Source organism: Phalacrocorax carbo, chromosome 12 (assembly GCF_963921805.1).
Source record: "Phalacrocorax carbo chromosome 12, bPhaCar2.1, whole genome shotgun sequence".
In the NCBI taxonomy this organism is placed as follows: domain Eukaryota; kingdom Metazoa; phylum Chordata; class Aves; order Suliformes; family Phalacrocoracidae; genus Phalacrocorax; species Phalacrocorax carbo.
In genome coordinates this window covers 9997529-10014181 of record NC_087524.1, presented here as the reverse complement: position 1 = coordinate 10014181, position 16653 = coordinate 9997529, and the positions used below count along the sequence as shown (strand labels likewise).

General features: G+C 39.9%; 1 protein-coding gene across 1 annotated transcript in view; it reads right to left on the bottom strand.

The window, feature by feature from the left end:
- Nucleotides 1–1971: 1971 nt before the first annotated feature.
- The window catches only part of CFAP58 (cilia and flagella associated protein 58), a 60624-nt gene continuing 45942 nt past the window's right edge, over nt 1972–16653 (bottom strand). Inside the window, exons 17-19 of the mRNA XM_064464478.1 lie at nt 8891–9010; nt 7242–7375; nt 1972–2992 (exon numbers count right to left, since the gene is read on the bottom strand). Of these exons, the coding sequence (XP_064320548.1) occupies nt 2866–2992; nt 7242–7375; nt 8891–9010 (381 nt within the window). The 3' untranslated portion in view covers nt 1972–2865. The remainder of the gene's footprint in view (nt 2993–7241; nt 7376–8890; nt 9011–16653) is intronic.

The window sequence follows — 16653 nt, the reverse complement described above, 5'->3', positions numbered from 1 at the left end:
AGATCAAAGCTTAAGTTAGACAGGAAGTTACTTAAAATACTATCTACATATTGCGAGAGATCTGAAAATGAACATTACATACCTTGCTCACTGAAAAAGACTCCAGGATAGATTCGCTGTGCAAGCTACTACAGCTCCAATCCAAACCAATTAAAGTGAAGAAAGATTTCCTCTAACAGAAATGCCATGGATCATAGCCCTTCGCTTCCATCTTTTCACATATCTTTACAGGAACAAGAAGTTAAAGATATGCTTGCTACTTCTAGGCTTACATCTTGCACAGACTGGAATTCAATTAACATTATTCTGCAACAAAACTTGGAGAAGCACTTCAGAGCCGCTGCTCACAATGCAGAAGCGACTGAACAAATGATACTCTCATTAACGCTCTGCTTTTCCCTGCTGCGCAAGCCAAATCCTTGAACACTAAAAGCACCTCAGCATCAGCTGGGTTCACAGACATCCAGAGCAATTCTTCAAGCTCCCTGACTTTTATAGACGGAGTGGGGGGGAAGGGATTTGGTGTGCTTTAATCCATTCTATTGTATGAACTCAGAAATGGTTTTGACTCTCTGGTACCACAAATTAAGCTGGCTGCAGTTATTCTATTCCTGATTATGCTGAAAGTTACTAGCAATAATTTGATGACTATATTTTCTTGCCCCATTTTTTTTCCTTCTTTTCCAAATTAACCTGTGAATTTAGTTTCCCTGGTAGTAAGTAAATAATGCAATAAAACTGGAGATAGTAGCCAACCCATTCGCATCTGGATGCCTGAAATCGTAGATGAATACAGTAAAAGCTCCTGCACTTTGTAGTACAAGTATATTCACTTCCCAGCCCTTCAGACTAGAAGAGCATGCTGTATGAGAAAATCACAATTTTTTTTTACTCCTCTGTGGTTTTTTAGTTAGAAGACTAATCACTTTTTAGATATAATTGAATTCACCTTTACAAGTCATTAGACAAATGCTATCCCACCCATTTTAAAGGCTGGAAAACTGAGGTCAAGAGTCATTCGGGGATGGCACTTCTTACCCTAAAAATAGTCCAATCTGTGCAAAGAAAGCTACTATTAAGTACATCTAAAGATGGAAAAGGATCTGTTTTATTAGTGTATTCGTAAAAATATATGCAATTAGGGAACAGATTCCACCTGCTTGACTCCCCTTCCTTTGCTATGACCACTGTAACACCTTGTCTCCTAAACCCTGATAACAGACAGAGTGAAAGACACACACCGACTTGGATTACCTCTGGATAAGTTAGGGGGTACGCTGCACAGTTCAGAGAGTGAGTTGCTTCTCCACAGTGTGATGGTATTCTGGGAGGCTACCTGTGCCTCTCTCAATCGGGTGCATTAATAAGTGTGACTTTGATGATTTATTTCAGTACAAATTACTTCCCAGTACCAGTAAGCATAGCAGAGTCCAGCTCTAGGCTGGATAGTCAGGACCTTAACAAATACCGGCTTTTAAAAGCTTCACTAAAACCTATTTAGGATCCCATCAAACTCAAATGCCCATGTCAGTTATTCTCAATTATTCTAACTATAAGGACATGTCAGGTACACAAAAGACATGATTCAGACAGCATGACTGCCCTAAAATGATAACTTTAGCATAATGCACTTGACAGTGAAAAAGCAGTAATAGCTATTTTGGGAACAAAAGAAAAATACAATGGATCTGATGACTAAGTGTTCTTGTCCCCAATGTAAAAGCAAAGTAGATCCCTGTTGTATTTAACTTGATTTCTTTGAATTAAACACTTCCATTAAAAGTTTCCCACAGTAGCTTTAATATTTAATTATGTATTCCACTGAAGGAAAGAACAAAATCTTTGCAAGGGTTTTTTTTTGTGCATGTGAAATATTTATCAGCGTATCTCTTTGGACAAGTATTTTTATCCCCCAGGCTGGGAAAAAGCTTCCATGTACAAATCAGTTTCAAAACATTTTATTTTACAGCTTGAAAGTTTTCTATACTTCAGCACCTCACGCCGTGACTTTGTTATTTCACTTGTTAATGAATGGTAATTAAATCTCTTTTGGCTGAAAAGGCTGGAGGGCTCCTGCTGTATTACAAAAACAATTTCTGAAAGTTACAAAAAAGCCCAAATGTCTAGAAATTAAAGAGGAAAGTTTTGAGTCCAAGTTTGAATTGCTTGGAAAGGATTTATGTGGGAGAACAGCATGTCCCAGTCAGTGTGTACAGTCTCCCCACTTGCACAGACATAATTATGTCACTTTGTGTCTACCAGAGTAAACAGCAGCACATTCTTAATAATGTACACTGTGGCCACAAACTTCCTTGATCTTACTAACAACTGTAGCAAACACTGCATAAACCCTATTATATACTACCTGCACAAAGAACTGCTACATGTGTACATCTAAGTAAAGACTTGTTAATTTTGCATTTGCTCAGTAGGGCTTGAAACATCAGCATATTAATTTTTCTTTTCTGTTTTTTCTTTCAGGTGCTTTCAGTCAGAAGATACATGGAGTGAGTGCTTACAACAGAGGTAGATAAAGGGGAAATAACTACATATTAAGGCATTTTGTGGTGTTACAGTGCTAAACAGAGACACAGTATTGAAGAAGAAATATCTGTATGGTCCCCACTATTCGGTCACACCAGTGCAGGCTTCTATTGGCATCATATGGGCAGATTTGGTCCACAGTTTGTAAACCAAAACCACCTTAATTCTACTATAAAATGCCTTTTCCTGAAGGCAATACAGTGATTTCAGAGGAAAAGTTGATTCTGAATGTCTTTTAAAATTGGAGTTTCTCAAACAACACAGCACAAATAGGGTTTGGCAAGAAATTGGGAAGGGAAATGTGATGAGATTAGTCCATTCCTAAGCTGTAACTTTGGGAAGGGGTCTGCTGAGAGCAAAGCCCCCTCCAGTGAAGCGAGGAATGTCAGACTTGTGGCGTGGAAACTCAGGCTCCATGTCAGTCAAGAATCGCTCCTTCTCCTTCTCCCTTTAAATAGGAACAAAGAAAAGGAAAACACATATTTCATTCTGCAGCCCAGTGATGTTTACAAGCTAAGGAAATCTGTGTCCTACAAAGTTTCTTTGATGCAACCACATATCAAGAGTTCATTAAAAAATTGTTGATTAAAGCCTGTTAGGCTAAACCACCAAGACTAGGTGGCTGTTTGGATCTAATTACAAGCCTACTGATGGTTTTTGGAATTATTAAAAATTAGAAATAAATGAGCTCTCTTTGTGCTAGTCCCCAAAATGGTCAGAGAATCTCATTAGAGCAAGTTTGTACCTGAGCTCCGTGACTTCAGATTTCTAATCACCATCCCATTCTAGCAAGTATATGCCTGTTTTCAAACAGCTACATTCATCAAAGGCACAATGGGGAGATATTTTTTATTTGTTGAATTTTAATTAATAAATAGTGTTATCTGTCTTCACATTTTAACAAAGTTCTAGTGATAATTACCTGCCTGTGACATTTGCAGTAAACTAACACTGTGCTGAGGGTGCACTGATAACCCCAGGAAGTTGGTCCATCTGAGGATCCAGGAGGGCTTGAATTTGATGGCCTTAAGAGGAGGGAACAGGCTTAGCTGGTTCCACTCTTATGAGGTTGGGGAGGTAAGCACAGCAGAACAAATACGAAGGACAGTATTTCAGACTCACTGTGATATACCTGAAGATTTCAGAGAAAGGTCCTGAGATATTTAAAATTAACGAAGTGGAGCTTTATGAAGTACCAGTTTATCATAACAGCAAAGGTCTCAAGGCTTCACAAAGAAGGTCACTGCCATTACTTTTATTTTACAGTCATTGAGACTGAGATGCAAACGTGAGCGCAACGATGCTTTTGCAAAATCTAGCCTTGTCATATTAGTACTCTGTCTCAGTCCACATTAAGGGAAAAGAAAACACTATCTGGAATTAATACTTTTATCTTTGTCCTCAAATAACTGTGTCAGGAGAGGAGGAAGTTCAGAGAAACCCTTTAGGATGACTAGTTATGTTTCCTTCTCCAAATTTAACCCATATGGAGGTGCAAGAATAGGCAAAAGATGGCACAGATGAACTTCACCATGAAAAACATTTTTAACTGTTTTTAATTTTATCAATGTAGCACTAATGGATGTGCCAGCTGACAGCACTAAAAACTAACATGCTATATTTAGATGGCTCATCCTATCTCACTATTGGGCTTTCAACTTTGGGGAGAGAAAATGATCCAGAGTCCATACTCATTCTTTCTTCATGCTCCCATGGAGACAGCCAACAGATGTGCTCATCAGTATGGAAAATTCTCTGCAGCCGAATACTGTAATATATTATGCAGGATTAATGTGCAAGCAGCCACGTGCAAAAGCTCCCAGTTACTACTAACATCCTGCAGTGCAGCTATTTGCATGTATAGAAGTGCAGGATCTGGTCCCTGGTCTTTTAAACTTCGTATTTTTCTCACCGACCCTTACCAAGAACAAACCGGAACCCTGGTGCTAGAAGCAACTAGGAACAATGGTAAAGAAGAAAGGATGCAAGAAGCTGAAGGAGAGAATGGGAAAAGTGAGAAAAAGAAAGCCTTAGGCTTCTGGGAGAGACAACATTCAGAATCAGAGAGCAGAAAAAGAGGATTTCAACTTCACAACCAAAATCTTAAACACTGGATTTTCAGCTTGAACACAAAGCTAAATTCCTGTTGTCACTCATTATATCCCTTCAGCATCCCACAGAAAACTGCATTAGTTCAGTACCAAGACTTTAAATCACAAACCAGAACTGTCTTGTGCAAATCAATAAAAGCTTTAGATGATACCTTTGTGTGAGGTTATCTGAGAGTATTAATTCTCTTTCATACCAAGGTAGTCAATAATGCTACTAATGCTATTGTCCTGACAGGATCCTCTTTTTATTAGCAAAACCAGCCACATTTATTTCAGACATGATGTTAACATTAACCAGCATGATAGAGATCAAGTCAGTAGTTTTGTGTCAGCTGGGATTTAGAGCAAACTGAGCTTGTATGAATTAAATGGCTCTGGCTCTTTGGCTAGCATCTACACGCCAGGCAATGCCTGCCCAGCCCGGTCTGAGGCAGGAATGATGTGGAATGGCTGTACGTCAGGGGTGAAGGACTCCCTGGGGAAGGATCTGGCTGCACAACAAGCTACATCTATTGCAGAAAGCAAAAGATGTCACACACAATGGGCCGTTGGAAGAAGGAAGGCCGCATGACAATGTTGTTTCCTTTGCGCTGCTGCTGGCCAACACAAAGTGCAGTCTAGAGACTAGAGAAGCTGCAGTTGTTTAGGATTGATATGCCCAGTTATGCCTTGGGGCGTGCATATCTTTCAAAGCAGGATGTAGTCCAACAGGTTTGACTGGGGAACAAAAGAATGAGGGACAGAGGAGAGCAACGCCCAGCACCTGGCCACCTCTGGACTGCCACAAACACAAGAGAAGTGCAAGTCTGGGCTGACAGCACAGCGCTGGTAGCCTCTGAGCCTGAGGTGGGAGCAATGAGACGCTATCATCCTGCAGAAGCACCACTAACAGCATCTGAATGCACTTCCAAAACACAGATGTCTCAAAGACACCGTGCTCACTGAACTACAGCCATGCCTGCGCACAAGAACAACCACCTGACAAGCTGCACAAACAGCACATACCTGCCCTGAACCTGCGAACAGTGTAATGAGTCTGGCACTAATTGACCTGCAACATGAAATTCCATTCACTGTGCATGATTAACAGTCCCAAGTTCAGTCACCATCAGCTCGCACAATATTTTTGTTTTACTTTAAAGCAGTTATGGCCCTAACAAGTTGGGTTTTTTCAATAGTCATGACAGGAATTAATTCTAGGTTCGATATAACAACAAAACATGGGTGAATTTCTTTTCATCTGATGAACAGAAAGAAACATGATGCCAGGGTCCAAAATGGAAACATTAAAGCTATTGTGAAGAGGATACTTAGCTGCTGAAAATGGATTATCAGGCATTATGGTAGCCTCACATATTGATCCTAAAGCTCCAGGAAGGCCATTAGCACTGCACAATTGTTGCTAATTCCAAACATTAAGGCAACATTATGCAATTTGCAGATGGACAAAAGTCACTGTTTATCACTGACTATTTTGCTAATTTAGTCATCAAAACTGTTTGCTGGCTGAAATATGATTAAGGAAGAAATAGATACAGGCAGCTTTGAATTATATTCAGCAACACAGAGAACTGCTGGCTTTGGTGTGTAAGGAAGGGACCGGCTGAGGATGGAAAGGGCTGGAAAGACAAAAGGCATACACCTGAAAACTTGGTAGCAGATCATGTCATCTGACTGCGGAAATCTCTTTAAACTTCTTTTTAAAAGGAAAGTCCAATAACTCCATTTTCAGAAGTGACTTAATAGTTTTCGTGTCCCAGCTTGGAGATTTATTATCAGAATAGTCTCACCTCTCAGCCTCTGCAAATTAATGGGCCAGAAATTGAACAACTAAGATGCCAGTCGTTTTCTTTTAATCAGGAGGCGCAGCTGAATACTCAGTTGTGGACTGAGAGTAGCAGGGAGGTGTTCATCAAACTGCTACTGGTTAAGGAGAGACAACAACTACCTATAAGAAAGTTCTTAGGCTCTACCATCAAAAGGGTAAGACACCTGACAAAGCCAGACTCAAAGCATTGCTCACTTTACTCCATCTGGATGTAGGAAGGGAACAAGAAGTGGATGGGGAATGCTCTTCTGCAACCATCGGCAAGGATATCCGCTGCCAGAAGGGGATAGACATCATTCAGAACTACACATTTTGGAAACAACAGCATTGTTCTTATACCAGAATTATGTTGTTTCCACCTGAAGAAAAGCTGTCCCACATAAAAGATGCTATTTCCTTATAATTATAACTCGTACAATACATTGAGGTCCTCAGAATGCAGAGGATCTCTCATTTGATGAGAGAGACCAGACACTAATCTGTGTCCTCTGGGCACCATCTCATTGGTATGAATAATTTAACTGGACTGCAGAACATGTCAGCAACATCTCTGCTGGATGTTCTTGTCCTGGCCATAGATCATGGTAAATCTAGACCAGACTGAACTAATACGAAGGATAATATTCAGGAAAATTAGGCAACAGTATTATATTACCTCAGTCAAATTTGGCCACATTATGATCAAAAGGCTAAAGCAGGGTCTAAAATAAATCTGGTTTATGCAGAAAGTTGTGCAGACAAAATTTATTTTCCCATACTTGGCCTGTTGTTCTTTGCGTTTCTGAGCCAGATATTTCTTTTTCACATTCAAAAGCTCGTTGGCAAGTCTTTCAATTTTATATTTGTATTCTTGGCTCTGTGATTCATACATATTCAATTCTGAGGACAAAACCTAAGAAACAAAAGGCAAAAAGCAGAAAAAGGAGGTGTTAGTTTCACTTACACGTAAGTTAGTACTTTTACAAGCACTTTTTCATTTCACATTTGACGATATAAGACATCACCATTTTGCACCACATCTCATTTTCTATCATGATGTTTCATTTGGTCAGCTCTGCTCACCTAAGGACAATTTACAAAATTAAGGCTATGACATTTAACCACAATAAAGCATATAAAATATGCCCCAAGAATTATGGGAATGGTATTAATACATACATGAGCTCTTAATGTTCTGGGACACAAATCTGGGTGAAAACCCAAAAATGAAGGTCTTAAAAAATAATAAAGCAGGGATTTATTTAATAATAATGGGTTTTATTCACATGGTTCCACTTTGCTACATGAAGTAATTAAATCCACACAGGCAAAATAGTACCAGGCAGTGTAAATATGAATACAATGCTGCTTTCATGTGAATCAGTAAACTTTAAAAAAAGTAGGAGCATGGTATGTTTTCCTTCTTTAAGAATAGCTTGACCCAGCACCACAAAATGGCATGCAAGCCAGTACGCTACAGCATACTGTGCCTGAAATACACAGTAACAATTGACTGCATTAAGGGCAAATGGGAACCGTATGGAAAACTTCAAATCACATTCAGTTTAGCTAAACTTTGGCTTCTATTTTACATTTTCTACATTGTTCTTCTTCTCCATGGAAAGCTAAGATTTGCATAACAGCCTCTTTGTTTCCTAAGGGCCCATCTGCTCCCACATTTTTTTCCTCATGGTTAGTATAGACGTGATTATGATGCAGTGAACAGGAGATGATGACTTCAAGAGAGAGAGATGCTGTAGAAGCAGATGAACTCCTGGGGAGACTGATCTTTCATGCAGGCAAGAACAAGGGAGGATCTGCTGATTCTATCAAAGAATCACTGTTCAATATCATGCTTTCGAAGATTTCTGCAAGATTCCTTCAGAACCAGGAAATCCTCCCTTCTAGTGACAAGGGTTTAGGACAGGTTACTCCTGTCACCCCTGTGAAAGTTGCAAATCTAATATACAGCTATGCACTGCAAGAGAAATAACAAGTTTTTAAGACTGTATTCTCAATATATTCCCACTAGTTTTTTAAAAAGAAAATGAAATGGCTTTGATTTGCTTATTATAGATCTTAACAGTTCAAGAAAAGGGAATAAGCTTAATGGAAAACTGATGGTGTCCCAGAATGCCCACGCACAAAAAGCATTTACAGCATTGTGCTGCACACTCATATTCTAATAAGACTTTTCCTCTATTTTAATGAATCAAACTAGCAAATGTGAAAAAAAAAAAAACTCTTCTACTGCTATTGGTTCTCCCTTGAGGTGATGCAGTATTAATCTTATTTTCCTGATCTAATATGCTAAGGCATGCACACTGATAACCAAAAGTCTTCCTGAAGCCTCGCTCCCCAGGATCACTGGTGAAGTCGTTTTGCAATCCTGGCAGCCCCTCAGCCAGAGATAAAGGGCATCTCTTACTTTCAGCTGTTTAGTCTTCTCTCGGAGAATGTGCCGGTAGAGCTGCAACTGTTCTGCGGCTTCAGGCCCAGGCTGCCGGGCCAAGATATGCTTCAATTCCACATAGAGTTTCTCCTTTTCCTAAGAAAAAGAGAAGAGGAAGAGCTTTTATAAAACTAATGTAGCAGCAGCACAACCTGTGATGAAATCTACCTCACTGAAAAATACAGCTCAGTCAGGAAGATATTTGCAGAAACAAATCTGCTTGTGTGCCAGTCTTTCCTCACTAGCCATAAGGTATTTAAAGTTGTTGTGATAGCAGTGGGAGAGCTCATTAAGAGAAACACCCAGCCACTTCGAACCCCGAATGAAATACTCTTAAACACTGTCATCAGTGAGCACACTCTACCACAGAGAACATAAAACAGTCACTGGAAAAGTGTCCAGGGGTGGGAAATTAATTACTAGTAACTGTGCTTATTGCAATCTTTCTTCTTATGAGCTACATTGCCTTACATTAAGGATCATAGCTTCACCCAACAGGCTGTGAGCAGGCTATAGAAATGTCAGGGGAGGACTGTACAAAAGAATAACTTCTTCCAAAGAAAACCTTGCAAAACACATGTACACAGACACACATAAATATAGATAACCTTTTGGTTTAACTGCAGGGGCACTGGGAAAGGGAAATAAAGTATAAACAGCAACAACTATGAGTAGTACAATTACCACCAAGTAACTTTTCTTTGTCATTGGTCTCCTCTTCATTCATGTCGGAACAACATAGTTGTGGGAATTGGATATAGCCATGCCTGAACAGAAACCACACCGTGGATCCACTTACAGTTTTCTGTACTGAAATGTTGTTTTCTACTGTGTTTTGAAGATGTGCTTGTTTTTTGTCTGAGGAATAAAGCAGTGAACAAAGCCACATTCATAGCTTTGCACATCACAATATTTTTAGTATCTACTCTGTCAGACTAAGATTGTTGTTATTTAACATTATTTAGCAAGATCCTATCCTTGTCCAGTACCTGGAGAGCTGGAATTAAAAAGGAGGATTATTTGACTGCAAGTCAGACTAGCAGACAACAGATTTAATTAAAGAAGACAAAAATGCCAAGTATGAAGTAGGATAGGTGATTATTTACACTGGTGTCACAAAAAAACCCTTTTTGCTGTTTCTTTTATAAGCTCTGTCTACAACTCTTACCATAGAATTCTTCTGTTGATGTGGGAAATGGTGCCCTCACATCACCTAGAATTGCTACGTTTGGCCTTGCTCAGTGGTTGAGCCACGATTTTCAAAAGTGTCTTGTTGCTTTGAAGACATAAAATTATAGCTGTCCAGTCTTCAGGAGCATAAGAGGTCCAGAGTTTTTAGATGTCAGTATTTTCTGAAAACCATGCATTATAATGGTCACAAGTTGGGACCCAAAAATGGAAGCACTTCAAATCATAAATCACTTTTGCAAGCATTGCCCTTAAACTCTGAATATGACTGAGGAAGAGATTCTTATAAATTAAGTTCTTCACAGTTTATCTCTGGAAAAATCAAAACCTCCTAAGACTCACACCAAAGTTTGCATAGTGGCAAAAATTAAATTGAGAATTCATTCTCAGTAGAGAGAATGTCACTATGAGTGGTTTACACTGCCACCTTTTCTTCCTGAGGAAGGAAGATTTTACTGCAAGTTAAAAACAACAGCAAAAGAAAAATCTACCTTGTCAAAATCTGGCCGGTCAGTATTAACATTCCACCCCTGAATGTATCACAGATTTGTATTTTGGAAGAGTGTAACGGTAATTTGGATAAATATGGAGCAGTTGATGGATTGAAGGTCTTATGTGCAATTGTTTTCCAATTTATTTCTCTCCTAACCCTCTACAAGGGCCAACCAAGCTCTTCAAACATTGTGCAATGGTGTGTATAATAACCCCATTTAGAGACAAAGCGTGCAATCCTATTATAAGGAGAATCCATCTTATACAACAGAGACTCGTTAGCTGTCCGATGTATATTGTCTCCATAATCCAACAGAGGCATAACCAGCTGTCTTATAATGCATATCCTGTCCTTCCTTGCGAAGCGCTGTCCATCTCTTTTACATCTAGTCAATTAATTTGTCACTAGGTTAGAAGCACCATATGTCAGCAAAACATTAAAAGAAAAACCTGGATACTTCTTTCCTCATCAGCAAAAGTTTATATTCACAGGTTGGCATTTCTGTAATTTCTGACATTTTACCCCAGGATGGGAAAAAAAATCAATTAAATTAATTTTAAAACAGCAACCACCAGAGTAAAACAAAGTCAGTCACAAGGCACATGTGATACTACCACCAAAAATCCACTGCTTACAGCAGGTACTTTTATCTCTACACATAAGAAATCAGGAATGCCCAGGAAAAAAATTCATCACAAAATAATAAAAAATTTTGCTTCTACACTACTCTAGCTATATTCAAAGGACAGACAACCTGTGCAATGTGTATTACATGCAGATATCTTATAAATAGCTACATAAAACATGTAGAAGGACCTGTAGGGTTGCCTGTGTGTGACTGGTATCCAAAGTAGCTTTCAGCTGTAGTGCATTCCTTAGAACGTCTGAGAACCCAATGGGGCCAGATGGAGAGAAGGTAGCCTGACACTGACAAGAAAATCCTAAGTCAGCAGGGATGATCAGCGGTGTAGTAGTAATCCAAAAACAAGAGGGTAATATGATCTGTTTGGTGCCTACTGGAAATCAGTTAACACAATTTTTTCCAAAGTAGAAGACAGTAAACTACATTTATTTCTGTTGGTGGCTGAGCAGATGATGTTGGAGAAAAAGCTACCTGAAACCCTACGCCCACTGGGCAGGAATAAGTTTATAGCATGTGTAAGATGGGTTTCTTTGGCTTGTCCCAAACTGCCTCCCCTCATACTCCCCTTCGTCCTCGTGCCAGGCTCCAGTCACAGCCTATATCTTGCCACAGTTACACATTCTTGAGATGAGAAGAAAGTCACAACCATGAGAGAGGGACTACTCGTCTTGAGGATGTGAAGGAAGATCCATGATATCTCTCTGTAACTCCATGCTGTTAAGCCTTCACTGGTAATAGTAATGTTCTCAGATCAGGCCTAGGCCAGTACCAAAGCTTTTTATGTGATCCTTCCCATGGCAAAATTCCCATGGAATTCAGCAGGTGTTTGACTGTAGGACTGAGCCCATAACGTCAACCAGCTTCATTGGTTTATGGCATAAACTAAGTCAAGCTGGTGGTGGAGGGATGAGGCCATATTAATTTTGTGGATGTAGGGCACACGGGGAGACTCAGATTGAGTGTTACAGTCAATTTTCAGGCATTCCAAGGAGAATTTCAGTGCCTCTGTGAATACCTGCTGTAAAAATTGTGTAAATAAAACTCCACATTATTTTCAGAACACCCCTTCCTGTCTTAGATTTGTTTTCCAGAGGAGCTCTGAGGAGCCCACAGATCTGCCTTTAGGCTTGGCCATGACAATATGTTTCTGCATCCCCAAGTCTCTCGCCTATTAATTTGGAGGAGGGGGGAATTGTTGTTTTCCCCTAAATTTAACTAGCTGCTGGCTCAGCCAGAATCTGGAGTTCTCCTGGCCTGCTTGCTCTACAGCAAATGGAGAAAAAATAATTTTCTTCTGGAGAGGACTGGTGGGTGTTTGGCAAATTTCAGTTGATTCTTCAGGACTTGGTGGTCATGAGTTTGCTCAGTCTACAGCAACAAGAATCACTTCTGCCAGCACAATCCTACTTCAAAAGAAGCTCTTGCTGCCGACCAGCACAGCCCAATTTTCTCATTGTTCCTTGCCAGAGGGGCCATCAGTCCCATCAGGCACATTCCCAAAATGACACCAAGGCATTTCACTGCTTTGGCAGGAGTGGGAGGCAGTCAGCAATGCTGGGATAGTTCAGTGCATCTGGTATTAGCTCTGAAGATGAGGCTCCATTTTATAGCATCTTCTCCCTCACCATTACACTAGGAAACTCCTGAAATCACCTGTCTTGTTAGTTAGCCCAGGGTATCATTCTGAGCCAGAGTCAATGGATGACCATCCATTTAATGAAGATGTATTCGCAGCAGAAATAGGCCATCAAGTCCCAGCTTCCTCATTTTTATCAGCTTGTCTTTCCAAGTAGATAATTCAACAAATTTACCCGGTATAGCAGCACACCAACCTTTTCCGCCAGACCTACAAAAATCTTACTGTGCACCGAAAGCTTTCTATCACACAAATTATTAAAAACAAACAACCCTACACACAAAACCTGAAAAACTCTTTGACTCAGTAAACTTCATTTATGTCAGCTTCTGTCTCCAGTAACTGAGGTAAAGAAATAAACTCAACAAGATAAAGATGTAGAACAAAAGTGTTCAATGTAGAGTATGGTGGCAAACCCCAAAACATTTAACCTAGCTAACAATCCTTATTTTGATTAGTTAGGTGGAGAAAGCAACACAGTAACTCTGTAAGCACACTACAGCTCCTTATTGCCTTGGTGAGGAAAACAAGTCAGTGAACGTGCCACCCGGGGTTTCTTGTTTATTGGCACTATAACCAAAATGCCAGTGCTATGCTGAACTCCAGAGCCATTTTGTTTATGATGCCATGCAGCAGCAGAGCATCCTTAAGAGGTTGTGATCCATTTTCAGAAGTGTTAAACAGGACACTGAAATCTGAATTAAATACATAAATAGACATAGACATCTAGTCATAGTCATTTTACCTGTATACACTGCACATTTATTTATGTGTATATGTATACCTAATAGAGTAGCTGTTGGCTCAAGACACCTGTGATTAAAAGTTTCATGAGTGTAGAAAAAATTAGCACACAGTAACCTTCACGATTTTGAAACAATAGAAAAAAGTTGCCTCCAGCACTGTGAGAAATGTGCAGTATAAACTTTCTCAATAAACACTTTTCAAAAGCTCCTGCTCTTTCTTGTCTATTCCACATCCATCAGCAAACACCTTTGTAAGCATGCAGTTCCCTAGAACAGCTTATATTTTCATCATCATCTAGACCCCCCTTTAACTGTCCAATGTGAGCTTTTTATTGGGCAAATTAATTCAGGTTTGAAATAGGGCACTGAAGTCTTTCACAATGTGGTAACACTAATACTGCATGAGACATTTGGGCTTTTCTTGTTAAAACACTGCCATCAACTTGAAGGAAAGGCTGGGATCATTTCCCTGTCTTTGGTGAAATTCACACCACTCTAAATGGAGTTATATTAAACCTGTCTTATGACTTATCTCTCCAGTTGATAATAATGCTTCTCACGAGCAAATCTGTTTCTGTTGGCACAGAGCAGACTGCACCAAATTGACTGGCATTTTCAAAACAGCTTAATGAGAGGGGAAAAAACACTTGGAGCACCTTCTAAGGTCTTCACCCTTGACTCCTTTTTGTAACCGTTAGAGCTGAGTGCTGCATTATTACCATCTTCCAGGAACAACAAAGTACAAACATTTCCAGCTAAAGTGCAATTGCAACTTATTATTATTTTTATTATTATTGCTAGGTACTGGTACTATTGTATCTTTCTTAGGGAGTGTGTGGGAAAATAGGGGTTTTTTTTCCAGTAGACAAACAAATAGCTTATGTATCCTCCTCTCCTTTCAACTTCTGAACTCTGAGACACAAGGATAACAATCTATGAGAAGAAAATGGTATGGATGCCTCTTGCTGAAATTACAGCTGCAATTCCCTTTTTACTATTGGCATTACACAAGAGTTTATAAAATCATTACTCAGAGTAGCTCATTTAATCACAGTGTTTATACGTTACATTGCAGAAGATGATCAATTAATTATCCCCTGTTCTACATGTGCGAACAGAAACACACACGCACGTATACACACACAAAAGAAAAGTGAGCTGTTCCTTGAAAGTGAGAATTACCCTCAACACGGCATGGATTGATGTAAATATTCCAGCTATTTCCACAGTGCCTGCAGCTTGACAGTTGGACTGAAGAGGGCTCTAAACAAACCTTTGTTTCACATTCTAGCAGCGGCTTGTCTTAAAGTGTCCTGGAGGAGATTCAGAGGTTGATACAAATCTATTGACAAGGTGTCTAAATATTCTAAGTGAATAAGTCTGCAAAGCAAACAATGGGGCACCTTCTACTGGCTAATAATTACTATATACAGGGTTTCAAGTAAAAAACCGAAGTATCTTTTTCAAATGTAGACTATTTGGCTTAAAACCTCTGTATTTTAATGTCAGTGTAACAGCATGTATTTTAGCTATTCAATAGCCATTTAGATTTTTAAAACATCAGATGAATCCAAGGAGAATTATCACAGTTCTGCTGTTAATCATTAGCTGTTCCTGCAGGTGGAGGCTGGGTATGGGGATTCCCAGCAGACTCAGCTTCTGCTCTCACGTCTGACTGATCTGACAGATGACCTCGAAGGGTCAGAGAAACTGCAGAGCTGCCTCTAGGAATACCTATCTGTAAGTTAGGCACCTACATCTCTAATCACCTGCTTGACTTAGATCCTTAGATTTCCCTGAAAGATGAGAGCACTTAGCTTCAAGTCCTTTGGTGTTCTGGAATTGCCACCTCTGCACAGCTGTCTCAAAGTCAAGCCACCACTTAAACCTACAAATACCTGTCTAACAAGGCAGTAAAGCCTACGTACGTCTTTCTGACAGGACAGCAGAGTTTCCCTACATACACCAAGTACCTCAGGGAAGAAAGAGTGGTCTCCTGTTACACTTTGGAACCTATTAAGAAATAACAGTGCATCTAAGAAACACATACAGCAATTCTGAAATCACTAATGTTTTAATACATGGCTTTCTTCAGACTCACTGCAATTAGAGCCGACCCTCTGCTATCCTTCGAGGAGTTCTGTTTCAGCTCCTCCTGCCTGGTTCTTAAAATTCAAAGAAACAGAAACAGGACTAAAGGAAGGGGAAAGAGAGTGAATCCTAAAGTTCATGTAAAAAGAGCTGCTGTGCCCAAGTGTGCCATCCCCTTTTTAAATTACAGCTGTATCTACTGCAGACAGGCATGGGGAGACTTGAGTGCTGAGCCTAGAGGATGTGGAGCAACTGTCCGACTGATGCACCCTACTTGGCAGACAGTCTCCCTACATGGGCTTCATGACTCTTGTGCACTCAGCAGCTCGTGTCTGGCTGTCTCAGAGTGAACAATGAGGAACAGGGTTCTTTCTACACCTGCTTGTGTGCTCAAGTGTCCAATTTTCAGCTACTTTTTTAAAACAACCACAGTAACTCTAACTGCCTGCCCCTAACTGCCCCAAAACAACATCAGTCTGCTGCATCTCTCTGCACATGCTTGCTCAACAACAGCACTATTCACACTCCCATAAGAATGAAAATAAGTGATTGGAAATAGATAAAATCTGGTCTGTCCCTGTGGAATGTTTTATTTTGTTGGGTTTTGTTGTTGTTGTGGCAACTATCATACAAAATAATAATCCATCACTGAATGGGATGCTGTAGATTGTCTATATCTTGCTGCTGAGAGAGGAGCAGAATAACCTTCTCTCAGTGGAAGAACACTGGCCAAAGGGTACACCTGAATAATAAAGATTTGCAGCTGGTTCTGGGCTACACTATATAATATGGGCTTGTGAATGTATTACTATGGTGCTGTTGTAATCCTCTGGTATTTTAACTTCTCTAACAGCTTCTGGATGGCTGACAATCAGTATCGGATTGCTAACAGCACTGCAAAGTTTGTGCACTGCAATGTATTCAGTCAGCACAGTGAGTCAT